This window comes from Capra hircus, chromosome 17, assembly GCF_001704415.2.
Source record: "Capra hircus breed San Clemente chromosome 17, ASM170441v1, whole genome shotgun sequence".
Taxonomy (NCBI): domain Eukaryota; kingdom Metazoa; phylum Chordata; class Mammalia; order Artiodactyla; family Bovidae; genus Capra; species Capra hircus.
In genome coordinates, this window is record NC_030824.1 from 26,699,796 (window position 1) to 26,724,206 (window position 24,411).

Here is a 24,411-nt window from a genome sequence, read left to right on the forward strand (position 1 = left end):
GTGTCCCTCGCCGCACGCCGTCCACACCCGAGCACGCCTGCGCGGAGCCCGCGTGCGGTCGACGCGGGACTTGACCGGCATGGCGTTCCGGCAGGCGCTACAGCTGGCGGCCTGCGGCCTGGCCGGAGGCTCGGCCGCGGTGCTCTTCTCGGCAGTGGCGGTGGGGAAGCCCCGCGCGGGCGGGGACGCGGAGCCGCGCGTGGTCGAGCCCCCGGCGTGGGCGGGGGCCGCGCGCCCCGGGCCCGGCGTCTGGGACCCCAACTGGGACAGGTGCGGGGCCAGTGGCGGTAGCCCTTCCTGGGCGCTAGCCGTACCGTCTGGTCGGTGTGGTGGGTCCCACGGAGGGGCGGGCGGGGCAGGTTTGCGTGCTGGTTTCTCTTTCGGTTCTGGCCGCGAGGCTGGCTCGACCCCTCTTCTGAGCGCCAGTTTCCTTGTCTGCCCAGGGGGTCGTTTTGAGGAAGGAGTACTGAGATGCCCGGAGTGGTCGTTTTCAGTCCTAAACGGAGGGGTTGGACCTTCATAGGGCTCTCGTCCTTGTTTCTGTCTCTCAACTCATGAATATTCAGATTGGGTGACGGCATGCTAATCCCATATTTGGGATACTGCCGAGAGGGTCAGGTGGAGGTGGGTTCTGGAAGGGGCCTCTGCGAGGAGGCCGCGCAAGGACAGGGCCAGCTGACATGAGGTCCAGGAGCATGAGGTCCAGGGGTCCCAGGCACCCCGGCCACGGGCTGTCAGTATTTTTATCGAGCACTTGGAAATGGTGGGTTCTGTAATCCAGAAGCAGTTTTTAGCCTTACTTAATGTTAACTTAAATTTAAAAACCAAAGCAGTGCAGATCTTAAAATATTGTATTGAAACGATAGTTTTTGATATGCTGGAGTGAATAAAGTGAGTTACTGAAATTTCCCGTTTCTTCCTACTTTGTAAATGTGGCTACTTGGAAATTTTAAATAACATACGTTGTCGGTGTTCTGTTTCTATTGGATGGCACTGCTCTGGGTTGTGGACTGGTTTACCCAGTCCCAGCTCTTTCCTACTTAACACTTTGAGTGTGGGGCACAGAACTAATATTTATTGTTAGCCTCATTGTATAGACAACTTCAGAGGTATTCTTTTTAACCTTTAATTTTTAAAGATAAATTCATTTTAAAATAGTCTTCTAGTTACAGAAAAATTGCAAAGACAATAGAGTTCCTGTTTTGTTAGAGTTCCACACCTAACTTCCTCTGTTGTTAACACCTTACTCTAACATAGGGTATTTGTTACAATCAGTGAACCGGTGTAGGTACAATATTATTAACTGATGTCCATACTTTATTGAGATTTCCTCAGTTTTTACTTGTAGTCTATTGTCTCTCCCAGGATCCTAAATGACAATCAGGCTTTGACAGTTTCTCAGACTTAACTTGTGATGAACTTGACAGTTCTGAAAAGTGCTGATCAGGTAGTTTGTAGAATGTCCTTCAGTTGGGATTTGTCTGTTTTTCTCATGATTAGGCTGGGGTCATATTCCCTTTTAAACATCAGTGCAGTCTTGTTAATTTCTTGTGCCTTTCCAAGGAAACGGTCACTCTGAGGTTAAAGAACTTGAGGGAGAGCCAGACTTCACCTTTGTTTGAGGATGACATGCTATATTTGCTTGCCAAGTCTAGATTTATGAGGGAGTAAGGAGAGTGGTATCCTGCATCTGTGCCTGTGGTACCAGAGGTCTTTTCTGGCTGAGCCCCAGCTCCCTCATGACTGCTAGTGTGGCATCTCAGCCTGGTTTTGTTACGGATACCCCGGGTTCACATGGCCCAAGCAGAACCCTTGAATTCACCATGACTTCCCTCAAAACTTGTTCTTCCAGCACTGTCTCAGCAGAGTACATTTTTTCCCAGCTCTGCCAGTCTCACAGACACTTAACTTCTACTGACTTCTGGTCCATGAGCTAACAGAGCCTGTCTTCACCAGACATCGTTTCTCAGCATCTTTGCTACTGCTGTGCCCTCCCAGCCACAACCCCCCCATCAGCCCTTTCCCAGCACCCAGCAGGGCCAACCAGGGGGATTCCCGTGATACTGGGAACTTTCTTCTCCCTGTCCGGTGTGATGGCCACTGTCCCACTTGCTGCTAAGCTTTGAAAATGTGCTTTGTGTGATTGAGGAAATGGGAGTTTTAATTGTACTTAATTTTTATGATTTTGAGTGTAAGTAGCCACACAGTCAATGGCTGCTAAGGGGCAGCACAGCATCCCTGTCAGCGAGGCTGCCTGGTGGGCATGTCCCACCTGTCCTCCCACAGCCTCTCCTTCCTCTTCTCTGTGTCACTGGTCCCCTTGCTGTGACTGTCTCCTCACAAGGACATGACAGCACAGAGGCTTTGCTTATCTGTCTGTCCACCATCCAGCCACCCAGGGCAGGCCTAGCACCGAGAACAGAGGACGTTGGCTCCTCCCCTACACCTCCCAACACAGGAAGCCCCTCTGTCAGAAAGACTAGGGGTGACTTGTGAGCAGGGGCCCAGAGCGCGCCGTCTTGTGTTTCAACGTCAGGAGAGAACCACTGTCCCTGGTCAACCTGCGGAAGAGGAACCTAGAGTCTGGAGAAGAGGAGCTGACGTCCAGACTGGACCACTGCAAGGCCAAGGCCACACGGCACATCTTCCTCATCAGGCACTCGCAGTACCACGTGGACGCCTCCCTGGAGAAGGACCGCACGCTGACGCCCCTAGGTATGTGGCTGGGCTGTCTGCTGATCCTCTCGGCAGGCCTCCTTGGGCCTGTGTCAGGTGTTCTTGGCCCAGATGTGAGCTTTGTCATTAATAGTAACAATCAGCTTATTCTGACTCAAGACAGACTTTGAAAACGTCCTCAACCTTTTTTTAAATAAGTTTTTTAAAATGTATTCATTTTTGGCTGTGCTGGGTCTTTGTTGCTGTGAAGCTTTTCTCTAGTTGTGAGCGGCGGCTATTCTTCATTACGTTGCATAGGCTTCTCATTGTAGTGGTTTCTCTTGTTGAGGAGCATGGGCTCAGTAGTTGTGGTGCACAGGCTTAGTTGCTTTGCAGCATATAGGATCTTCCTGGACGAGGGATCAAATCCATGTCCCCTGCATTGGCAGGTGGATTCTTATCCACTGTGCCACCAGGGAAGTCTTTGTGGCCATTGGTTTTGATGCTTTTTCTGTATGGGGCTGGAGGTGGCTGGTCTGTCTCACTGACTTTACCAGTTGAAAGCCTGACCTCTTCCTTAGGCCCGAGACCCGGGAGGGGCTGCCCGTCTTGTTCCCCAGCCCTAATGGTGCTTGGTAAGGACTGAAGTATTTGTGAAGTAGAAACAAGCAGGGACTCCCACCACCTGTAATTCTCCAGTGTATTCCACCTTCAAGGTCGTGAGCAGGCTGAACTAACTGGTCTCCGACTTGCAAGCTTGGGGTTGAAGTTTAATAAAATTGTCCATTCCTCCATGACCCGTGCGGTAGAAACCACTGACATCATCAGCAAACACCTGCCAGGTGAGTGCCAGGCACCCTAGGTGCCCAGCAGCAGGGAGGGAGGGGCAGCTGCTCCTAAAGGGGCTGAATCCTGTGCTTCTCTGCAGGCGTCTGCAAGGTCAGCACAGACCTGCTGAGGGAAGGCGCCCCCATCGAGCCTGACCCCCCCGTGTCTCACTGGAAGCCGGAGGCTGTGGTAAAAACACTCCCCCCGGGGCAGCCTCCTGTGGGGAGCAGCCTCCACTCTGCCCTTGGGCTCCTGGTGGCAGCGGGGCCCACACTGCCATACGCACGATTCCTTCTTCTGCCCCTAGCAGTATTATGAAGATGGAGCGCGGATCGAGGCCGCCTTCCGGAACTACATCCACCGGGCGGACGCCAAGCAGCAGGAGGACAGCTATGAGATCTTCATCTGCCACGCCAATGTCATTCGCTACATCGTGTGCCGGTAAGGGGTCCTGCCGGATGCCCTTGGCCCTACTTCCCCTCCTGCCAGCCTATGCCCACAGCGTGTCTCCTCCAGGTCCAGCTGGTGGTCTGGTAGAATGGCTTTCAGTCCAGTTTTCTCTTGACTGTGTGTTTTTGGTGGGAACAGACCAGACCAAATGCCCTCCGTTGGCAGTCTTTCCCGGGCGATGTTGTGGTTGCTTGGTTCAGGCGCTATGCGCCGGGCTGCTCACACTGCAAAGTCACATTTTATATGCCAACACCCCATTTCCCTGACGTGCAGTGACTGGTTTAGTACCTGTCGCTGGATCATGCTGTCGTGGTTACTCGATGTTTACCTCATAGTTTCGTGTTTCCCTTAGCTTATTAACTGGAAATTTTTTGCAGTTATGGGCTCATGGACCTGTTTGCAGGATTATAACCTGTGGGCGTATTAGTCACTTCCCTGCTCCAGCTGATCCAGGGTACGAAGTCGGGAGCTTCTCCAGGGGCTCCTGTGTCACTGGAGCCAGCCAACCACTTCCCTATGTCCTGGCCCCACCAAGTTCCAGGCCTTCGCAGTGACGCCTGCCCTGAGCCACATCCATGAGTCACAGAGGGCCTGGACCTGGAAAGGCCAGCAGGGTGCTCATGTATTTGACCAAATCCCATGTAGAGCAAGATGTGAAATAACTGTAACTCTGTCTCCCCCGGATCCATTAGAAGCTGTTTGGCAAGTGCTTCAGGAGCGAAGGGGATCCTCCTTCTCACATGGGCCCATTTGTCCAGACATCACACACGGCTCCAGGCGAGAAGCACCATGCTGGGAGAGCAGGTTCCAGGCGAGGTCGAGTGCTGCTGGGAGGAACGGCTGGGCTGCAGGCTTGTAGCCTGAGCCTGTGTGCTGCTTTTAACACGCAGAAGCCAGCTGCCTGAGCTTTGACTTCTGGGCTGTGTAAAACACACATCCTTCCATATCCCAGGACAGCACTGACCCAGCATCACTGGGAGGCGAACCCAGTGCTGAAAATGGGCCAGAAATGACTGGATTTGGATCAGTGGTACCTGTGCTGCCGGGAGCCAGGGCCTCTGCCCCAGGAAATGGGAGGGCAACCTGCCCCCTAACTTAGGACAGTTTTTTAAAGTGGTGAGTGTGACGTTGAGACTTTAAAAAGCAGTGTGTAGGTAGTTACTCCTTCAAGTCGGCAAAACTCTTGACAGAGTAGTGGTGAGACAAGCCACGGGGCTGCCACTTGTCGACCCCAAAGTTCTAGGGCAGGAAGAGTGTCTGGTGACATGGACAGAGGCTGTAGTCATGCTGGGCTCTTCAGCAAATACTAACTGTGCCTCAAAAGCACTTTTAAGAGCATGAAAATGCTCCAGGGGTCGTGGTTGCACCTGCTGCACCACCTGGCTGCCCTCTGCCCCCTTCTGTTTACACTGGGAAAGCAGGTTAAGTTGCATGCATTTGTTAACCAGGGTGCTTGTGCCTCACCTGCAGGCCTTGAGCACGGTTGATCCCCATCCCAGAGGGACTGGACTGTCCCCTACCCCTTGTTGGACTGTTAAGTTGACATCTGCCCGGCAGCTCCTTCCTCTGAGAAACCCCATCTGCAAACAGGAGGGACTTACAGATGCTGGATCCAGCCCCTGGAAGTTTGACCAGGGGCTTCTAATCTGGGGTGGGGGACCCTCAGCTTTGTCGAGACCTGGGCCACCTGGCCTGTTTCTAGCACATTCTCTCTTCTCCTCAGGGCACTGCAGTTCCCTCCAGAAGGCTGGCTCCGCCTTTCCCTCAACAACGGCAGCATTACCCACCTGGTGGTCCGGCCCGATGGCCGAGTGGCTCTCAGGGCCCTTGGGGACACAGGGTTCATGCCTCCTGACAAGATCTCCCGTTCCTGAGGGCTGCTTTGAGGCCCCACGTCCTCCTCAGCCCCTCGCTGGCCTGGTGTGGGTGCTGCCAAGACCGCAGGTTCCCCCGTGTCCCCCCCACAGGCTGCGCAGCGGGGACGGCCACCTCTAGGCAGCAGGAAGGCAAAAGGATCTTCAACACAGAGTTCTTAACTCACGGTCCAGGAAGGAAAAGGGAAGCACTCAGATCAGACCAGCTTCATCTTTCGCAGGGTGTCTGCCTCCCTCTCATCCAGGACGAGCCTGAGGGGTCCAAGCAGGCCTGTTTGAGGGACTGGATGAGGGCCCCCAGATACTGTGACTATGGGGACCAGGCAGACACGGCAGCAGGGTGTCTGCCAGCAGAGCCCCTCAGGCAGGAGGAAGAGGAGGAGAGCGCAGCGCTGCTTCCGTTTGTAATTTATTCTGCTTCGTACATTCGTTAACTCTTGTCACTTACATAAAGATTTTCCTCATCTGGTTCTTGCTTTGAAAACCAGTTTCTCACTCCAAAGTCACACCTCCCTGACGCTGTGGGATCTGAACTTTTGTGTCGTGACGCCTTTCTGGACACACAGGAGCACCTTGGCCGGTGAGGGAGGTGACTTGAGCTGCTGGCCTTGCCAGAGAGGCAGTGATGAATGCCCCAGGAATGGCCCGTTTCAGTAAAACGTCCAACTGACAGTTCAGTCCTTGTTTGCCTCTGGCTGTTAATCTTTCATGCTTATGGATTAAAATATTTAGTGTGTCCACCCCAAATTTCTGTTATTTTGGGAGAAAGTACAGTTTTTATTAAGTGGTTATGAACATTTTCTGTAATCAGTGCAACTAATTGGAGTATTTGATGTTTCTGTCGATTTTGGAAATAACTACAAAATAAAATTTTATTTTACTGGTTTTTCAAAGTACTAATTGTGAATGTTTTAAAACAAGAGGCCTGTGCATGACACAACAGCAGCCCCAACTAGCAGAGAAAGTCTCAGCAGAAAGCCCTTTTCCCCAGTATCTTGTGTACCCTGGGGTGAAGTTTTGCAGGGCATCTGCCCAAGAGGGGCCTCAGTGAGAAGCCCTGACCCAGGACAGTGAGCTTAAGTGGTTTTCTAAAAGCAACAACCATGCACCATTCTGTAGAAATAGTTTCGACAAGTTCACCAGGGGCTGTGCCAATGTCCAAGAACAGAAAAGTGAAAGGCAGTGCCAGGTGTCTGGCCTCGGGTGCCGTGAGATCCCATAGTCAAGCCCTGGGCACCTGGACCCTCAGCACCTGCAGGTCTTCGCTGTTTCCTTGGGTTTGTGTGGTCATACTGCTGTCCTGTCTGCAGACCTGTCTTTTCAGTGGCATGTCCACACTTTGTACTTGACCGCTGAGGAGCAGGACAACATTTCAGAAACAGAAAGTGAGCCCAGGAGCGGGACAAGGGTGTCAAGGGCCCAAGAAGCCATCCTGAGGTGGGACATAACAGAACTTACGAAACATCAGGAAAGACATCATAAATGTGACCAACATAAAAACCCACCCCGAGAGCCTGTGCGTCAGGAGGGATCCTGAACTGACAGCAGTGGGAATGAAAGTGGTTCCTACTGGCTGCAGTGCTGTTCCAAAGTATCTCGAGACAGTTGAGGAAGGAACCTGAGGGCACGTGTGACCCAGAGTTGCCTGTGGTCTCCACACGGAATGAGAAATACATGCCTCCGACTGCCTGAGGACATCTGGCTTGGGGATGGGATGGCGATGTGCCCAGTGACTGGCAACTGTGCCCGACAAGACAGTCACCCTACAACCATCCTCTCTGAGCTGTGAACGCTTCTGGAAACATCTGAAAACTACTCCAGAAGATCTGGTTGCGCGTGTGGTGCCTGCTCCCCCCAGGAGCAAGGGGCCCTCTGGAGCCCCCTGCACTGTAGACCACAGCACAGCCACCACCCACCATGATGGGGTTCCCATCACCTCTTTCCAACCAAAGACATTACACACTGATTGTCAACATCAAGAAAAAGGCTTCCTGTTTCATAGGACACTTAGGAAATATTTGCTAGTTTAACTGATGCCAAGCAAGGCTTTTCACAACTGTGTTAGGAATGAAAGGACCCCAGACAGCAAATAAACCACTCAGATTGATGTTCTGTTTAACCCAAACACTGCTTAAGAGTTTGCTAAAAAGGGCACTTTTCCTGGGCACAGTTGAGAGAGGTCTTTCTAAAAGCTTCGAATGACTACCACATGGTTTTAAAAATAATTTATTCCATTAAGCAGTTTTAAAAAGATGTAAAATCACCACGGGACACATGATAATGCATTTAGTGGAACCAGGGCCAACTTATATAAACAAATGGAGAAATAATCAAAGGTCTAAACTTGAGAAAACAGGAACAGCAGTCTGCAAAGTTAGGGCACATCCCTACTTTAATTTCCATCTGAATACTTATAACTATACAGGATGGCATGGTCAAATTTTAGAGAAAATAGATCATCACTATGACTACATCTGTGTTCTGGTTTCTTTGAGACTAGAGATGTCTTTTAAACACGCCATTTGGTTTGTAGGACAGAACGTATTTTTCTCTTATGTCTAGGTTGTCTACTACACAAGTGAGAACACCCTGTGTAACAACCTTTTGAATTTTAAAACCTTAATCTCAGGTCCGATATTCCTGACCTCTCTCTTATTATTGTGTGAAAGAAATAAGCTCTTTTTTTTTTTTTTAACATGTTTCAATTCAGAATCTTTACAAATAAAAAAGACTCTCACTTATGTCTACCTCCTATCACTGTATAGTCTCAAAGAGTAAGTTCAGAAGAATCAAAAATGATTTACAAAAGGCACTGGACAGCAGACGCATTGGTAGTTTTCACTTTTGATCAAACACTGACAATGCCCCCAGAACCCTGCTGTGAGTGGTCACTGGTAACACGGGAGAAACAGCCCTCAGCTCGGCTGCTATGTCCTAGCCCTCCGGGATGCAGAGCTCTGTGTATGCAAACCCTCCAGCAGGTATGGCCCAGGGGGAGAGAAGACAAACCACACTGAAAGGACAGAACTGGGATCAGATATTTCCTCCAAAGCAAACCTTTTGTCTCTACTAAAACGTGACGCTCTTTCATAAAGCAAGTCCAACTGAAATGCATTCTAAAATATGCAGTGCACCTCAAAACCAGGGAACAACATTCAGGTTACTTTGTTACAGTGCACTGGCAGCTACATAAGGTGGACTGTGAAAGGCCAAGTGCTGGTGAGAAAGGAAACACCCTCCAAGGACCGCTGGTGAGTGAGTCCTGTGTGAGACTATTCACGTGACTCCCAGCGACTACCATTTTTCGTCTAGAAAAAAGCTAGTTTCATCTTCTGGTCACTCACTGAAACGTCTTCAGTGACTCCCAGCTGTAAGTGTCGCTGCAACTGTCCGACACGTGCAAGGCTCCTTTACTCCTGGATGCCCACCTCGTCAGTGTCTACTCAATGGTTGACCGGCAAAGCAGAGAGGATTTTCTGTCATGAACTAGAAAGTCAAAGACCCTCCCCAGAAAAGGCAGAGGCATAAACTTCACCCATTTCAGGAAAAGAGCAGAAGAGAGCGCAGCACAGTCAAGGGAGGAGGGGGCACCCAGGCCTCTCTGGCGCCCTCTTCTGTTACATGTGCACCTGGGGCAGCTAACAGAGCCTGTTTGTAACCACACTGAGGGTTTTCAGAAAATCTGCAGGAGTTTGTGTTCACTTTCTCTCCAAATAACAGAAAGCTAAATTTTATACAGAATATTTGCAATTTCTAAAATTATTTTACTCTCTAAATAAGGACTGATAAATTAATCAGAATATTATTTTGGCATGTGAAATTTCAGCAACAAACACAGTACTTTTCTTAAAAAAACAAACAAAACAACGAAGAACAAACCAAGAACCCCAGCAGTGTGCATGGGCCCTACAAGGTGGCAAGCTGGGCCAGGCGCGCCATCCGGCGGAGGTGGCCCCCATTGGCGGGGCTGTAGCGCCCAGGGCTGCCGCGCCCGGGGCTGCCCAGGCCGGAGGCATGAGGTGTGGAGCCAGGCTTCCCAGGGCTGCCACCTGCAGGGCTGTTTCTCCCCGGGCTGCCGCTAGGAGGGCCACTGACGTCCAGGAGCTGAGACTTCAACTTCCCTTTCAGTGAGGGGCTGGACCAGCTGAGGAAACCAAGAACAGGCAGTCAGCATGGACGGCTGGATGGGATGGGGCGAGTGGAGGCCATAGACAGGATCTGGGCCCCTGCCCCCGAGAGAACACGGGCAGAGGTGCTGTAAGCCTGGGAGCTGTGGGCCCTGAAGACTGAAAGCTCACTACCATTCCCCACACGAGTGGCATGTGACCCTGAGCAGGAACCTGGGCTACTTCCGTCCCGTACCCACTTGTCAGCAGCACCCTTCCACTTTATCACCCCCAGCCACACATCAGGGGACTTCCCACCAGCTTGGCTAACGGGTCTGTGTGAACTTCCCCATGAATCTAGCAACTCTGATCCCCGGGCCTGTGGGTACCTCTGTCTGTCCGAAGGCGAGTAGCAAAGGACAGTGCTCCTCCACCTGTGTACGGCTGGGTACTGGCGAGGGTCCACATCCGTGCACTCCAGGGCTGCCAGAACATCCCGATCCAGTTTTGACGGCTCTTCTCTAGAAGGCACGAGAAGCAGAAACCTCCGTGATTACACCCGGAAATCCAGCACCACTGCGTCCATTGCCACCACCACAGGCACTAGCTGCTGGCTGCAATCCGGGGTGGGGGTGGGGATGAGGGTGAAGGTGGGACCAGCATGGGTGGGGGCGGCAGAGGGAATGTGCTGCCCACAGGGAGGAGACCCCAGCCCCAGCCCTGCTGGCAAGACGCGCTCTGTGTATAACCACCTCCAGGAAGTCAGAGCAGAAGGGGGAACAGGCCATCAGCTGGACAACTGAGACTGACCCCAAGATGGCCTTTCTTCCTAAAACTCATAGGACAGCTCAGTCATGGTGGGAAGTACAGTGGACGCGAGGAGGAGCCAGGAAGGAAAATGCTGTCTCCCACTGGCTTGGAGGACCAATGAGGATGGACAGAAAGCCACCAACTCATGAGACAGATGGAACAAGTGCCTGTCAGGCTGGCCGGGGTGGAGGGAAGTGTCCAAGAATCATACTGGTGCCTGTGCCCACCACCCCCCAATACACATGCATGCTCCCCAACTCATACCCAAAAAGGAAGAGCCTCTGGACAGGCTCCTTTGAGGCAGGAACCTCCGAAGGCTCCGAGCCATTGCCATAGCGGGGCTCATGCATGGAACTGTCCGGATTCAGGCACATGTTAGCAATTCCAGCAGACATCTCATTTTCTGTCCTTCCCTGGTTATTTGCAAGTCTATCAGCACCAAGAGATTCTAATACATCACTTCCTCCTGCATTCACTCTTGACGTCAGGATCTTCTTATCTCTAGTTTTCACTCTTTGATTTGGTGTCTTAGAAAAGCTACTTTCTAGATTCTGCAAATTCAATTTATCAAACTCAACAGTCAAGCCAGAGACGGGTGACAGGAGGTCTTCCTCCCCACTCTGGGCCTTGGGCCTCTTCCCACTCAGGGTCTTGCCATCCCTCAGAGGGCTGCAAAACCCATTTCTGCTGCTGTGGGGGCTGGTCGGGGCTGAGGCTTCGATAAGTTCTGTCTGCTCCAAGGGGAGGATGTCACACCCCAAGTCTCCAAAAGCAGCTGCCCTGGGTGGGGTGTTGTTTCGAGCTGTGTTTTGCCGGTTTTTTATCTCTTCCAAGCTCATGTCATCATCTTCATCTAGAAACGCCCTCACAGAGATGGAATTGCTGCACTTCCTCTGATGGCCTGTGAGGGAGAGAAACCAGCTCTCAGAGGTGCTGACAAGGGGACTTCAGATGTCACCGCGCATAGCACAAACCCTGTAACAAATCACTCCCATATTCAAAGCCTCCTCCTTGTTGTTTAAGACAGAAAACCTTGGAAAAAGTCAAGCAGAACCCTGCAGACAGAATTACAGGCTCCAGGCCCAGCTGTCCCCCCTCATGGGCAGGAAAATGAGAAGCCACAGGTTCCCCCAGACCTGGCCACAGGACAGCTGCCAGTCTTACCAGCCTTGGATGCACTGCGTGTCCTTACCTAGGGCTGAGGTGTCCTCCTGGAGACACACTGCATTTTCTCCCATGTCTTGTAGGTGCTTTTTACCTACTTCCTGCTGAGTAAGGTATTCTTCTAACTTTTGCAGGCCTGCCTGGGAAGACAGATCAACAAAACAGCCCAGAAAGTCCCAGTATTCGACCCAGGGATACCCCAGTTCATGAGCCAGCTCCCTGTAAGAATAAAGCAAATTAACCAGTTTTGAGAGCAGAAGAAAAACTCAGAGAACTGACTACAGAGAAAAGAGACACTTTATGCTGGAAATACCCAAACTGCACCTGCAACCTTGGTTTCATTTTATCCTAAATTTGGGGCTGAAAGAGTATGCTTAACTTCCTGAAGCAGTGCCCTCCTCACAGGGTAAGACGGTGCTACGGAATGAGTCAAGGTCACGGTTGAGAAAGGTACCACTTAGAAACAAACCATTCCACTCACACCAACACTCACAAGAGATAAAAAAGGGCAAACTGTAAAACTCCACTAACAAAGAACATTTTGGTTTTCATAAAACAACTGTACAAAGTTGAAGACAATTCTGGTTTGGGCCAGACATAAATCTTTAGAGGTCCTTTTCAAGCTGTGAACTTAAAGCTGGGCACATATTTTAAGAAAAAGTTTCCCTGTGTGGCTCCTTTCCCCACACAGCCTCACGCTCCTTGAACACCCCACCTGACTGCCAGGAGGAACTGTTTTCATGGAGCCTTGCTGCACAGGCTGCAGCGTACACCTCTGCAAATTAGACCTTAGTAGAAAGGCTTTAAAGTCTACCAGTAAATACTTCTGGGAACTACTGTTTTGAAAGCCCCAATCAGCACACCGGCACACAGCACACAAGACACCACCACTCGGCTCTTTGTCACTTCGCGCTCTTTAAGTACCTTCCCACTCTCTCAATGCCTCTTTCTGGATCAGATTTCCTGACACTGTGGAAGAAGCCCGCTTTCTCTCGAGGTGGGGTTTTCCAGAGTCGGCGAAAATCTTCTGCCTAGAACAGAAAGTGTGTTGATATGTGCTATGCACCCACACTGCCAGGCAGTACCCCCACCCAACCCCAAACACAGTGCAAGCAATGTGCCCTCCTGCCCTGGAGCTAAGGAACTTCAGCTGTATCACAGTAGAGGCCAGGAGGGACCCTGGCAAGGTCTGGGCTGGGCTGAGGGTCAGAACTGAACCAGGAGGGTTTGAGGGAGACCCTACAGACCTGCTGCCCAATAAGCACTTTTTATGTTTCATGCAGCTAAATCTATTCCTAACATTTTATAGTTTAAGGTAACTAACTACAGCTTTCTTTTACCAAGAGGAAAGAGTGCATACAGGTCAGTATATGAAGTACCTCCATCTGGAAGGTGAACTTCAGAGTCTGCAAGTGGAAGTTTCCTAGTGACAGCACAAATCCAAGGACAATGGAATGGGCATGTGCTGTGCAAGGTCCATGGGCACAGGCAATGCCAGCACGGGGAGAGTAAGCCCGGGTAAACCTCATTTCTTGGGAGCACCGCTTGTCACATACTGCTCTGGCTAACAATAATAGGGCCAAGACACTCTTGTTCCTCCAGGAAAGTTCTAAAGCCTCACTGACAACTCACTGGAGTTTCATGAGACCTGGTCTCCAGGACCAAGCACAAAGCAAAAGGCTGGAAAAACCCAGCACTCCTGGTGGGGACAGCCAGGAGTTGTTCCAGAACCTTCCACAGATGCTCACCTTGGATGGACTCAGGGGCCCTGCGAAGGCTCGAAGGGTTAGAACAGGGTCTTTGGAGAAGCCTCGAGTGTAGCCAATGTGAGAGACCTCGCCTGTCTGGTCTGAAGACCACAGCTCCCCGATCACAGGAGAAGACATGTCCTCTGCCCTCAGGAGGGGCACATAGTAGTGACCTGGGAGGAGAAAACACATGGGGCTAGGTGATGTGTGTGAACAGCCTGCACCACAGCGGCTGTTGCTGCTGCTGCTGCTAAGTCACTTCAGTCGTGCCTGACTCTGTGAGACCCCATAGACGGCAGCCCACCAGGCTCTGCCATCCCTGGGATTCTCCAGGCAAGAACACTGGAGTGGGTTGCCATTTCCTTCTCCAATGCATGAAAGTGAAAAGTGAAAGTGAAGACACTCAGTTGTGTCCGACTCTTCGCGACCCCATGGACTGCAATTGCCTTCTCCGACAGTGGCCATTAGGCCCTGGGAATCGGCCTGAGAATCAGCTGGGTTATTACCCCACAGGCTCTGCATGCCAGTCAAAGATATTAACAGTAAAAAGGCTGAGAAAGCTCTGGAGCCAGAGCAACTGAAGAGAGGTCAGTCTGCACCAGACTCCTCCACCTAACGAGCCCCACACTCTTCCTCTGCAGAGAAATGAGGAGAAGAAAAAAGGAAAGGGGAGCGGCAAACACATGCTCGTTCCCAGGTTCGTAGGAGGACTGAGAGGGACCTGTGAACCAGAGCAGCTGAAGAGGAGCTGGAGAAACCTTACGAAGAAGATGCATGTCAACCTCCGTCCTCCCCCAACTCCTATTCTGTTTCATATGTTACAATTTTGTTATCACTGAACACATATATCCAAATAGACCTGGAATCACACACTTTGGTATGGAATCTGAAAAGGACAAAGGCTGTGAAGCCACAGGGACAATGTGGCAGGAAAGCACCAAGGACACGACGTGAGCGATGGTGGTGGCTGCCGGGGGCCCATAAGACTTCACACCAAGAGGCCTCACTGAGCCCTGCACTAAAGAAACCACCGGGGATCTGGGCAGGAATGGAAACCAGAGGAAAGAAGATAAAGACAAGCACACAGGGGAGGCAAAGATCTTCCAGTATCTGCAGCAAGGCCACTGAACAAGCTGCTGCCAACTGCTCAAACTCCCTGGAAACAACACAGAGGAAAAAGGGGGTAGGAAGCGGGGCTTTCCACCACCAGGTGCCCTGGAGCCTGCGGGCTGGCTGGGACACAGCCTGGGCGCTCTGGGCCAGAGGCTGGAGGCCCCGGGAAACCAAACAGGAAGGACTGGCCCATGGGCTATGGTCTGAGAAGCCCTTGGCCTGGAGAGTGGTGATCCAGGGCCAGGAGGTCGCAGAAAGCAGAGACGGGGACAGCCTGGGCAGAGGGTGGTGGAGGACAGGGAGCCACAACCACTGACATAGGGGCTCCAGGCAGGCCTCTCCTGACTTCTGGCTGCCCTGCAGGCTGTGGCCAAGGAAGAAGCGCCAGAGGCAGCTGCTGCCCAAGAGGCTGCAGAGGTCAAGGGGTGAGGCCGCAAGCAACAGTCAAGTGACAGACAACTTGGTCTCCCAGAAAAGGGAGGTGGAACCCAGGGGAATTCTGAGGGGGTCCCAACAGCCCCCTGGCTTCACTCCCACACACAAGGCAGCCTAGATGCTGCCAGGACCTTCCTGGAGGGCCTCCTCACTCTGGGCGCCCACTCCCCACCTTACCCTTTAAGTAGTCTCGAATCCGCTCCTTCAGTTCCACAGATTTGTTTTTGCTTCTTTCACAAATAACCTATTCGAAAAAAAATAAGTGAATGCTCTGAATCGAATTTATCACATTTTCTTATCATGAAAATGATTTTGCAGAAGCAAGTATTAAAGTCAACACAACAAGGACAGATAGATCCTAACACTGAGTATTTCATACAGCCCACAATAAAAAATGTATGTTTAACAGTGCAATCTTCCTTCTTCAATGTTTTGTAAAAGCTCCAAGGGGCCAGGACAAGGAGAACAAACTCTGAGATTACAGGTAAATTTTACCTTCTTTCTTCATGCTGTCTACATTTACTAACTTTCTACAAGGAAAGGAAACCTTAAGGTGAACCATCAAGTCAGAGCAGACATGTCCACACCTCCGGGCTATACTCTTCACTGCCTGGGAGCCTGTCTTCTACAGTTTGGCTGGACTGAAATACAACTTCTATTGAACAGGGACACAGATGTTTCATTTTTGCAACTACCGGAATCAATGTTCTCAGACATTAGAGAATACAGAGAATTGTGAACATTTTAGCTACAAACAATAAAAAACCAATAACCTTAAAATAAAAAGGAAGGAACCACAAAACTACCATCTCCTGCCAGCCTGTGAGAAAAACAAACTACCACTGCAGAGTGAACCCTTCAAGTAGTGCAACATTTTCTTTTAAACTCTGTAACTGATTGTGAGAGATGTCCAATGCCTTAAAGACGTGTCACCACCTACTGTATAGCATGTGGAACTCTGCTCATATTATGTGGCAGCCTAGATGGGAGGTGAGTTTGGAAAATGGATACATATTTATGTATGGCTGAGTCCCTCAGCCAGTTTACCTGAAACTATCAAAGCTATCAGTATGATACAAAAAGTGAAACAAAAATGTGTCACCATCTTATATTGAGAAAACACACACACACAGGCACACAGAAAGCTGAGTCAGATTTATCCAAAATAATGGTAATTTCTGAGTTGCAGAATTGGCTGGTAAATTTTATTCTTTTTATGTGAATTCTAAACTTGCTACAGAAGTGGGTGCAACTTACATAATCACAGCAAATGAAAAGGAGGTGCCACTGCCAGAACAGGATCTTAGAAATTCTGTTTCCACAGGGTTGGCAGGTCCACGCCAGCCAAGAGCTCCCATGCATGTTACAAACTAACTCATCTTCCAGTTCTTTCAGGTCCACTTTCCTCTCCACCTCACTGCACAGAGGCACTGCTGCCTTCTCCAAAGCACATTTTGCTCAACTGCTGACATACATTCTGACAAGGCCTGTTCCTAAGGCTTGTATGGACCAGGCGAGAATATAGAAGAGGGGCGCAGGACAGCTCCTGGTGCACACCGAGCTGAACACACGAGCAGCAGCATCTTTATCATCATATCATCACCGCCATCATCACCATCTCCATTATCCCTCACCAGTTACCATCATTCTCACCATCATCTCACATTACCACCACCACCGCCATCACCACCATCATAACTGACTCCATCCTCACCATCTCCATCATCCATGACCACCACCATCAGCAGCACAAGCACCACCTCCCATGTTCTCTCTGACCCTGGTGAGCTGAAGGATGCAGAGGGAACTTGTCAAAACACAGTGAGCCACAGAGGACAGCTTGACCACCCAGTTCAGGAAAATAAAATCTGCAAACTAGGGCAGTTCACTCCCTCCTGGCTCTATAGAGGCATCTTCTTCAGAGCACATCTTACTTGACAATCAAGCTTCTGTTGCCATAAGGCAAACACATGCACACAGTTACTTGTGTCTTCACAGTAGCTGTGGTTGCAGACCTTGTAATTTTATATATTTTCATTTCTAAAACTATGTAGTAAGATTTTAATAAGTACTTACATCTTCAGGTGTTTTATCATATTTATTCCTCGGGTTTTTTACAATCAAAGGGTGTGAAGAAAGCACATTGACCACATCTACGTTTCCAAACTTACAAGCAAAATGCAATGGTGTGTCGTAGCCCTGGGAGAAATGCAAAAGAAGAACACTTATATACACTTTTTTGGTTCATAAAGTTGCTTCAAGTTACTAAAAATAAGTATTTAGTAAAACAAACAAAAACCCTTAAAAATAAAAGACTATAAAAAGGCAGTGTCTTTATAGCTGAAAAGTAACTGGCACACCAGCATACACCCACTTTACGCCAGGGTGTTAGCCCAGCATAACGCTCTGTTCCTGTGTGTCCAGTGGCTGGGAGGAGCTTACAACAGAGCTAGGGTGTAACACCTGGTCAGCAAACAGCAGCTTTAACAATTCAGGGCCCAGTACAGTGTCTTAAAATCAATGCTCATATGGTAAAACAAATAGATAAAAACAAGATCTAGAATTGAGCCAAGCCCATGATTTGGTCTGTACTCAGAATTCTCTCCAATGGCTAGTATTGCAATAAATGAAACTCCCCCCTTCTGATGCCACAAGGTTTTCCAATTCAATCCCTCCCCAGTCTCCCCACAGACCAGCAGGCCCCTGAGCTGTGGAGCCATCGCCCCCGGCATGTTCACTTGGATGGCCGCAGACTAGGAGGCAGTTCGACCAAAACAGAATCTGCTTAGGTCCACCTGCAACCACCACACGTTCCAGCCCTTGGGTTCCTCCCTCTACATGCCATGCTGCGTGCTCAGAGCTTCTCTCCCAGCTATCTAGAGTCCCAAGGGCCCTGCTGCCCACACCCACACTCCCAGCTCCAGTCCCCCTTCTCCAAGGTGAGCCCAGGCCCCAGGGCAAGCAAATACCCTCAGGGCAGCTCCATCCCTGTTCTGCACCTTCTAAAGTCATCTCACTGTCTCCAGGAGCTGCTGACACCGCCCCTGGCTTTCCCACGCAGTAAACAGCCACTAGGCTCTGCCACACACACCCGGCCAACCCACCGCAGCTGTAGACACACAGAAGGATCAGAGCTGGGCTCCAGTAAAGCTATACTAACTGAATGGGACAGGCTGCCCCTTGCCAGCCCTGGCTTGCCTGCCTTCTCCCACCAGGCCCTCCCCAGTCCACCTGAGCCGCCTCCAGCCCTGTGGCCAAGGCTGCAGCATCACCACAGCTCCCAGGCAGGCCCAGGGGGCTGGGGCCGCTGCACATCAAGGCCAGCTGTGTCCACTCAGTGCTCAAGATATCAGACTGCAAAGTGCCCTCCACACTCCCCTTCCTTCTGGCTAGCCCTCTTCCTCAAGCACATAACATCCTTCCCTAACCTGCTCTGAGCTTTAGCAGCTTGACCCCAAGTCACTTCCCTCACACCTGCCAGCAACTTTCATTCCTGCACAGCTGGGGGGCTTTGGGTCCTCTAGCCACTCCTGGCTGATCCAGCCTCTCCTTCACACCACACCCTCTGCTGAGCCCCTGGGGTTGGAGGTCAACACCAATTAAGGAGGTCAACACCAGTTTAGGCGCTTCCTACTCTCAGTGCCTTGTGGTCAAAGAATGGGATCTGTAACACCTAATTTCAAGAACTTATCCAGTGGTCTCTGTGGACACACATGCATGTTTTCAATGAGCGCTACACAGGCATGGAAAACACTGCATTATACTTCCGGCAGGGCACACGGGCCTGTATCGCATCAAGAAGTCACACTTCCTAACTGCACTGTCACACACCCTGATTCAGTCTGTTCACACTTAGTCTAATATACTATGACTTTGTTCTCTCTGGCCTATTTCACACTTACTACTGCTTTCATGTAACCACTGTTTCTCTATTATGCTCTTCTTTAATTTTGCCAGCATGGCCAAAATTGTTCCCTCTGTCCTTTTCTCTCTTGTGAGAAAAGTTATTCTGGCTTCCAGTTCTGCATTTCAATGTATCATATTCAATATGTTACAAAATAATCCACTAGGCTTTCTTTATTTCCTCTCCTGCCAACCACGACTTCTCAAACTCTAGGTTTCGCTCAGAATTTACAGCCCTTGGCTCTCAGCCATCATTGGGTTCTCCCTTATATAAATATGTAAAACTCTTCTGTTTCAAGAATCCTTACTTAAGCCTTCAGTTCAGTTCAGTTCAGTCGCTCACCCGTGTCTGACTCTTTGCGACCCCATGAATCGCAGCACGCCAGGCCTCCCTGTCCATCACCAACTCCCGGAGTTCACTCAGACTCGCGTCCATCGAGTCAGTGATGCCTTATGCACCATTAAAAATCACCCCACTGGGGGGCTCCCTGGTGGGTCAGTGGTGAAGAATCTACCTGCCAATGCAGGAGATACAGGTTCAGTCCCTGGGTGGGGAGGATCCCATGTGCCGCACAGCAACTAAGCCTGTGCACCATAGCGACTGAGCCCACGCTCTAGGGTCCATGAGCTGCAACTACTGAGCCTGCATGCTGCAACGGGAAGCATGCACACCTAGAGCCTGCACTCTGCAACGAGAAGCCACTGCAAAGAGAAGCTTGCACACTGCAACTAGAGAGGAGACCCTACTCTCCACAACTAGAGAAAAAAGCCCCAGCAGCAATGAAGACCCAGCACAGCCACAAATAACTGAATAAAATATTTAAAAACAAAAAGTCACCCCACTGAACATTTTAACCCCATAGGAAATAGTCTTCACATAATGTTAAATGTAAACAACAGACATACACAGGACTGTAAGGCACCTTTTTACTTCCTTCTCCCTTTAGCTTTGGGGCATTCACTCCTCCTCCTTTCAGCTCAAGCCTCTCCGAAATAAGGCCAGGTGGGAAGTGCCCTGGGGGTAGCTCCACCCTACTTGAGACCCAGTATGCAGGCCAGCAGGAGGCTCTCGGACCTCAAGGAATGCGCATCTCCTCTGAGCTGATGCAGAGCAAGGACGCGGTAAACAAACACCCAAATACTGTTTCCACCCCAGGATGGCTACGAGGCATACCACTCGGTCCGGTGTGTTGAGGTACAGGTCCACCACGTAGCAAATGCGCTTCTCCAGCATGTGCGGCTCGTCATCTGGGTACATGAGCCGCATGAACTCAGGGTTCTCCAGCGTCTCCAGGGTGAGCTGGCACACAGCAGCCTGGTTCTCTTTGGCAGCCACATGCATGACATTGTACCGACACCCTTCCTGAAGGAAAACAGCAGACCCTGAGCTTCGCTTTCATCACCTGCAGTCTTAATGCTAATGATGCGAACAGGTTTACCTGTACGATGGTTGGGTTGTCCCCTGAACCAATCAGATACCGGGGGTTACTCCAGATGAGGTCAGAAAAGGTGTCTTCATCTCCCTTCTCCACAGCTTTCCGAAGTTTGGCAGTGAGGTCTTGTGTGCGCGGATTTTTATAGCTGTTTGCTCGCTCTTTGCTTGCTGTTTCTGACTCAGACAAGTACAACCCGTCTGTCACGAAGAGACAATTGAAGGACACTGAATTTCACAAACATTTTCTCATCATCTACTATGTGCTTCACTGAGGGCAAGAAAAATTTTTCCCACAGATGCTGATGATCTACTTGGGAGTAAAAGGTTAAGAAACAAGGACGATCTGCAGCAGACGGACGCGTGTTCCAGCCTAGGGCAGTGAAGGACAGGCTGTGACGCTCAGCAGGGGGAGGAAGGATATGGGCACGCTGCCAAGGATACGATCCACTCCTGCATGGGACCCTGCAAGAAGAAGGAGCATCCCCAGCAAGGCAGTGAGTCAAGAGGAAGGTCTACTGGCTGAATCACAACACCTGTGGGTGTGTGAAAGCCATCTGAGGAACTATCACCAAACATGAACAGGGAAACATCTAAGTGTTGGGAATCATCCTGGCTTCCACGGAGGAAGCGCCTCCATGAAGGGACAGGAGAGGAGGCACATAGCACTCTTGATCCAAGGCCAACTGCCTGCAAGGAGAGCCGCTTGCTTCCTCAGCAACCCCAGCCAGCCTGGGAAGCAGGGCCGCTGTGAGCTCACGGAGGGGCCAGAATGAGGCTAGTCCACTGGGGTTTTGTATGATGCTGATAGCAAAGGCCCCACAAGACCCTGGTCCTGAGCTGGGAGTGGCAGTGGCCAGGTTTCCAGCTAGACGGCTCCCGAAGGCAAGCTCAACTACTGGAGAACTCTTTTAGGCCAAGCAGGTACCACCTGGGCTTCCCTGGTGGTGCAGGCCTAAAAAATCCTCCTACCAATGCAGGAGATGTAAGAGAATGCAGGTTTGACCCTGGTCGGGAAGATCCCCTGGAGAAGGAAATGGCAACCCACTCCAGTATCCTTGCTTGGAAAATTCCATGCACAGAGGAGCCGGGCGGGCTACAGTCCATGGGGTCACAGAGTCAGACATGACTGACTGAGCACATGCACAACAAAGTGCTTTCACAAGTACAAGCACAAGCACAAGCAAGCACCATGAGTCTTAGAAGAAGGTGTAGCTTCGGGGCGCAAGCAGATAGGTCTCAGCATCTAAAAAGGCCTAGAACCCAACAGGCTGCAGGAGAGAAAGTGCGATAAGAGGGACAGAACACAGGACAATGGAGGCCCTTCCGCTGCATCTCCCATGGCCCTGTCAGGTTTGGGGCCTCAACAGCTGCCTGGCCCACTCAGCTCCTATTGCCTCAACCCAGACCAGCCAACTGACCCATCCTCCTCCAGCTGCTCCGTGGCCTGGGCCTCAGCTCTCTACTACCAGCACACTGGACTTCTCTCAAAGATGGAGAAAACTAGTTACCAAGAAAGAGGGTGTAAAATACCCAGGAGTAAATCTGACAGTAATGCCAGATATGAACTGCTATATAATGACCTTTTAACCCACCATTGCTAAAGAGTGGCGCCGTTTTCACAGGAGAAAGTGGTAAAGAGGTTTTGCTTGGAGAAGGGAAATAATCACAGCTTCCTCTGGCAAATTTCTCAGCATCTTCTCTGTTTGTAAAAGCTTTAAATCGGGATCCTTTGTTCATCTTGACAGCTTGTAAGGCTTCCTTTTTATCTTCATAAACGTGAATCCTCTCTGTATGGGAAAAGCGACAAAGGAAAATCAGAGATGATTAACTGGAGCCCTTGTCACCTAATTCACACTTGAAGCCCCCTGGGTTTGTTTATTAACAATTGTTACCCAGTAGCCTGATTTTTCCTCTCATTAATAGTTCAGATTTTTAAACTTCAAAAAAAAAAGGGCTTCAGTTAGCAAAAAGAACACAGTAAGTTTGATCATATGAATATGCATGAATATAAATGATAAATATTTTATATCTGTATCTGCAGTTTTTATACCTAAGGATATAAAAATGAAATTATGGACCAACGATCTAAATAATTTTAAAAGTAAGTCAAAAAACTATGACTATTGGACTTCCCTGGTGGTCCAGTGGTTAAGAGTCTGCCTGCCAATGCAGAAGACATGGGTTCAACTCCTGCTTTGGGAAGATTTCCACATGCTGCGAAGTAAGACAACTACTGAGCCCTTGCCCTAGAGCCTGTGCTCTGCAACAAGGGAAGCCACAGCAATGAGAAGCCCATGTACCGCAACTAGAGAAAGCCCAAGTGTAACAACAAAGACCCAGCACAACCATAAACAAGTAAATAAAAAATACACACACACACAAAGGGTACTAGATATAAAAATAAGACAGGTTTCCCTTATTTGAAAAGACCAAAAGGGAAGTTTAATAACATGCAGTATGGTTGATGGAACAGAAACAAGATATTTGTTTTCCCTTTTCAGATAGACAAAAATGTACATTTCATATTATAGAGAGGCTAAAAAGTCACTCATTCACAGCAAATAGTAATATCTTTTGGAGGACAGTAGCTTTCAGTTTTAAAAATGCATTTTGAAAAAAAATGCAAAAAACCTTTTGACCTGACACTCTTACCAATTTTATAAAAATAAAAATAATGTACATACTTACATATATATTTAAATATAAATTAAAATATATTAAAAATATAAAGTAATTAATATTTAAATACATAAATAAAACAGTAAGCAGGGTCAGGAATGATACACAAAACAGTAAGATTTGGGTGGGGAGGAATAAATTTCATCTTTATAGACTACACACATATATATCAAGTTTTCATTACTTCTTTCCAATGCTATTTTAGTCTTATTTAAAATTACAATTCTTTAATGTTGAAAATTATAACTTCACTGGCCATTTGCATTCATTAATACAAAAGATGGTCAGGTTACAGAGAATTTAAAAAAAGTGAGGGGGATAATTAATCAAAAAATGGAGCCAATCCATAAATATTTATAAGTGAACTATATCTCCGTAGAATCCAATTTCCTTAATTTCTAAAAATTCCTATAGATTTACAAAAAATTCAGGAGCGTTCTATACAAAAATGTGAACAATGGTTAGTTTGGAGGAGTATTATGGTGACTAAAGTCTTCTTTCTTCTCTTCTGTAGTTTGTGATTTTTCAAAATCCCTCTCCCCTGATGTAAATGAACCACCTGTGTAAGAGAAATCTACTGGTCACATTACCATTTCTTGCTGGGGTGTCCTCGAAGGCCGGGCACACCCCATAGTAGAGAGGCACCTCTGCAGAGGCCCTCAGCACGGCTTTCTGGCTGTTGACGCTGCCTGAGGCACTGAAGAGCACTGAACAGGTCTTAGATGTCACGGCGTCTTCCTCCGGAGGATTCAAGCCCACACTATAACCAAAGTCTCTGTCTTCAGAAAAGCTGAGCTGCTCAGCTGGGCTCCCTACTGCAGACTTCACAATCCTTTGCGTGTCCTGGCCCAGGGATGGGGCATCTGCGCCACCAGGGTCGGGCAGGTGTGAAGGCAGTGTACCATGCTCTAACAAAGCCTGAGCCAGTTTTTTCTCAAAAATGAACCTTGTTGTTGATGTAATGGGTCCACATTTCAATCCAGCTTTGACAATCTCTTCTCTAAGCTCATCTGGATTCAGGAGCTTCAATCGTGCCAAGATGGTATCCATTGTCATTTCACCTAGGCCCAAAAGAACGAAAATCAATTTGATGGCTTTAAGTACGTCTTCTCTTAAACAAATTCAGCAAAGTTGCAGGATACAAGATTCATGTACAGAAATCTGCTGCTTTTTTATACACTAATAATGAACTACCAGAAAGAGAAAGTAAC

General features: G+C 49.4%; 2 protein-coding genes across 7 annotated transcripts in view; one reads left to right on the forward strand and one right to left on the reverse strand.

Moving 5' to 3' along the window:
* On the forward strand, window positions 1-8,499 carry PGAM5 (PGAM family member 5, mitochondrial serine/threonine protein phosphatase). Of its 6 annotated transcripts, none has more exons than XR_001919399.1 (7): window positions 1-270; window positions 2,537-2,715; window positions 3,372-3,497; window positions 3,584-3,672; window positions 3,791-3,924; window positions 4,626-5,049; window positions 5,657-5,759. XR_001919399.1 is itself a non-coding variant. In XM_018061453.1 (6 exons), exons 1-6 carry the CDS (start codon window positions 80-82, stop codon window positions 5,805-5,807), a joined length of 870 nt encoding a protein of 289 aa, XP_017916942.1. In that variant the 5' UTR covers window positions 1-79; the 3' UTR covers window positions 5,808-6,703. The 6 variants fall into 6 exon arrangements, 4 of the variants coding, with proteins under 4 accessions (XP_017916942.1, XP_017916944.1, XP_017916945.1 ...); XR_001919400.1 differs by having other exon boundaries at window positions 14-270; window positions 3,794-3,924; XM_018061453.1 differs by lacking the exon at window positions 4,626-5,049 and having other exon boundaries at window positions 5,657-6,703.
* ANKLE2 (ankyrin repeat and LEM domain containing 2) overlaps window positions 8,297-24,411 on the reverse strand; it is a 24,095-nt gene continuing 7,980 nt past the window's right edge. The window contains exons 2-13 of the mRNA XM_018061451.1: window positions 23,791-24,261; window positions 22,114-22,308; window positions 20,526-20,719; window positions 20,261-20,449; window positions 17,260-17,382; window positions 15,361-15,427; window positions 13,636-13,808; window positions 12,812-12,918; window positions 11,916-12,106; window positions 10,988-11,624; window positions 10,303-10,434; window positions 8,297-9,951 (exon numbers count right to left, since the gene is read on the reverse strand). Coding sequence (XP_017916940.1) covers window positions 9,714-9,951; window positions 10,303-10,434; window positions 10,988-11,624; window positions 11,916-12,106; window positions 12,812-12,918; window positions 13,636-13,808; window positions 15,361-15,427; window positions 17,260-17,382; window positions 20,261-20,449; window positions 20,526-20,719; window positions 22,114-22,308; window positions 23,791-24,261 — 2,717 coding nt within the window. The 3' untranslated portion in view covers window positions 8,297-9,713. The remainder of the gene's footprint in view (window positions 9,952-10,302; window positions 10,435-10,987; window positions 11,625-11,915; window positions 12,107-12,811; window positions 12,919-13,635; window positions 13,809-15,360; window positions 15,428-17,259; window positions 17,383-20,260; window positions 20,450-20,525; window positions 20,720-22,113; window positions 22,309-23,790; window positions 24,262-24,411) is intronic.

Coding starts and splice junctions, on each gene's coding strand:
- PGAM5 (XM_018061453.1), top strand. CDS start 80: ATGGCGTTCCGGCAGGCGCTACAGCTGGCGGCCTGCGGCCTGGCCGGA. Junction 271..2,536: donor TGGGACCCCAACTGGGACAG/GTGCGGGGCCAG, acceptor TTTCAACGTCAG/GAGAGAACCACTGTCCCTGG. Junction 3,673..3,790: donor ACTGGAAGCCGGAGGCTGTG/GTAAAAACACTC, acceptor TTCTGCCCCTAG/CAGTATTATGAAGATGGAGC.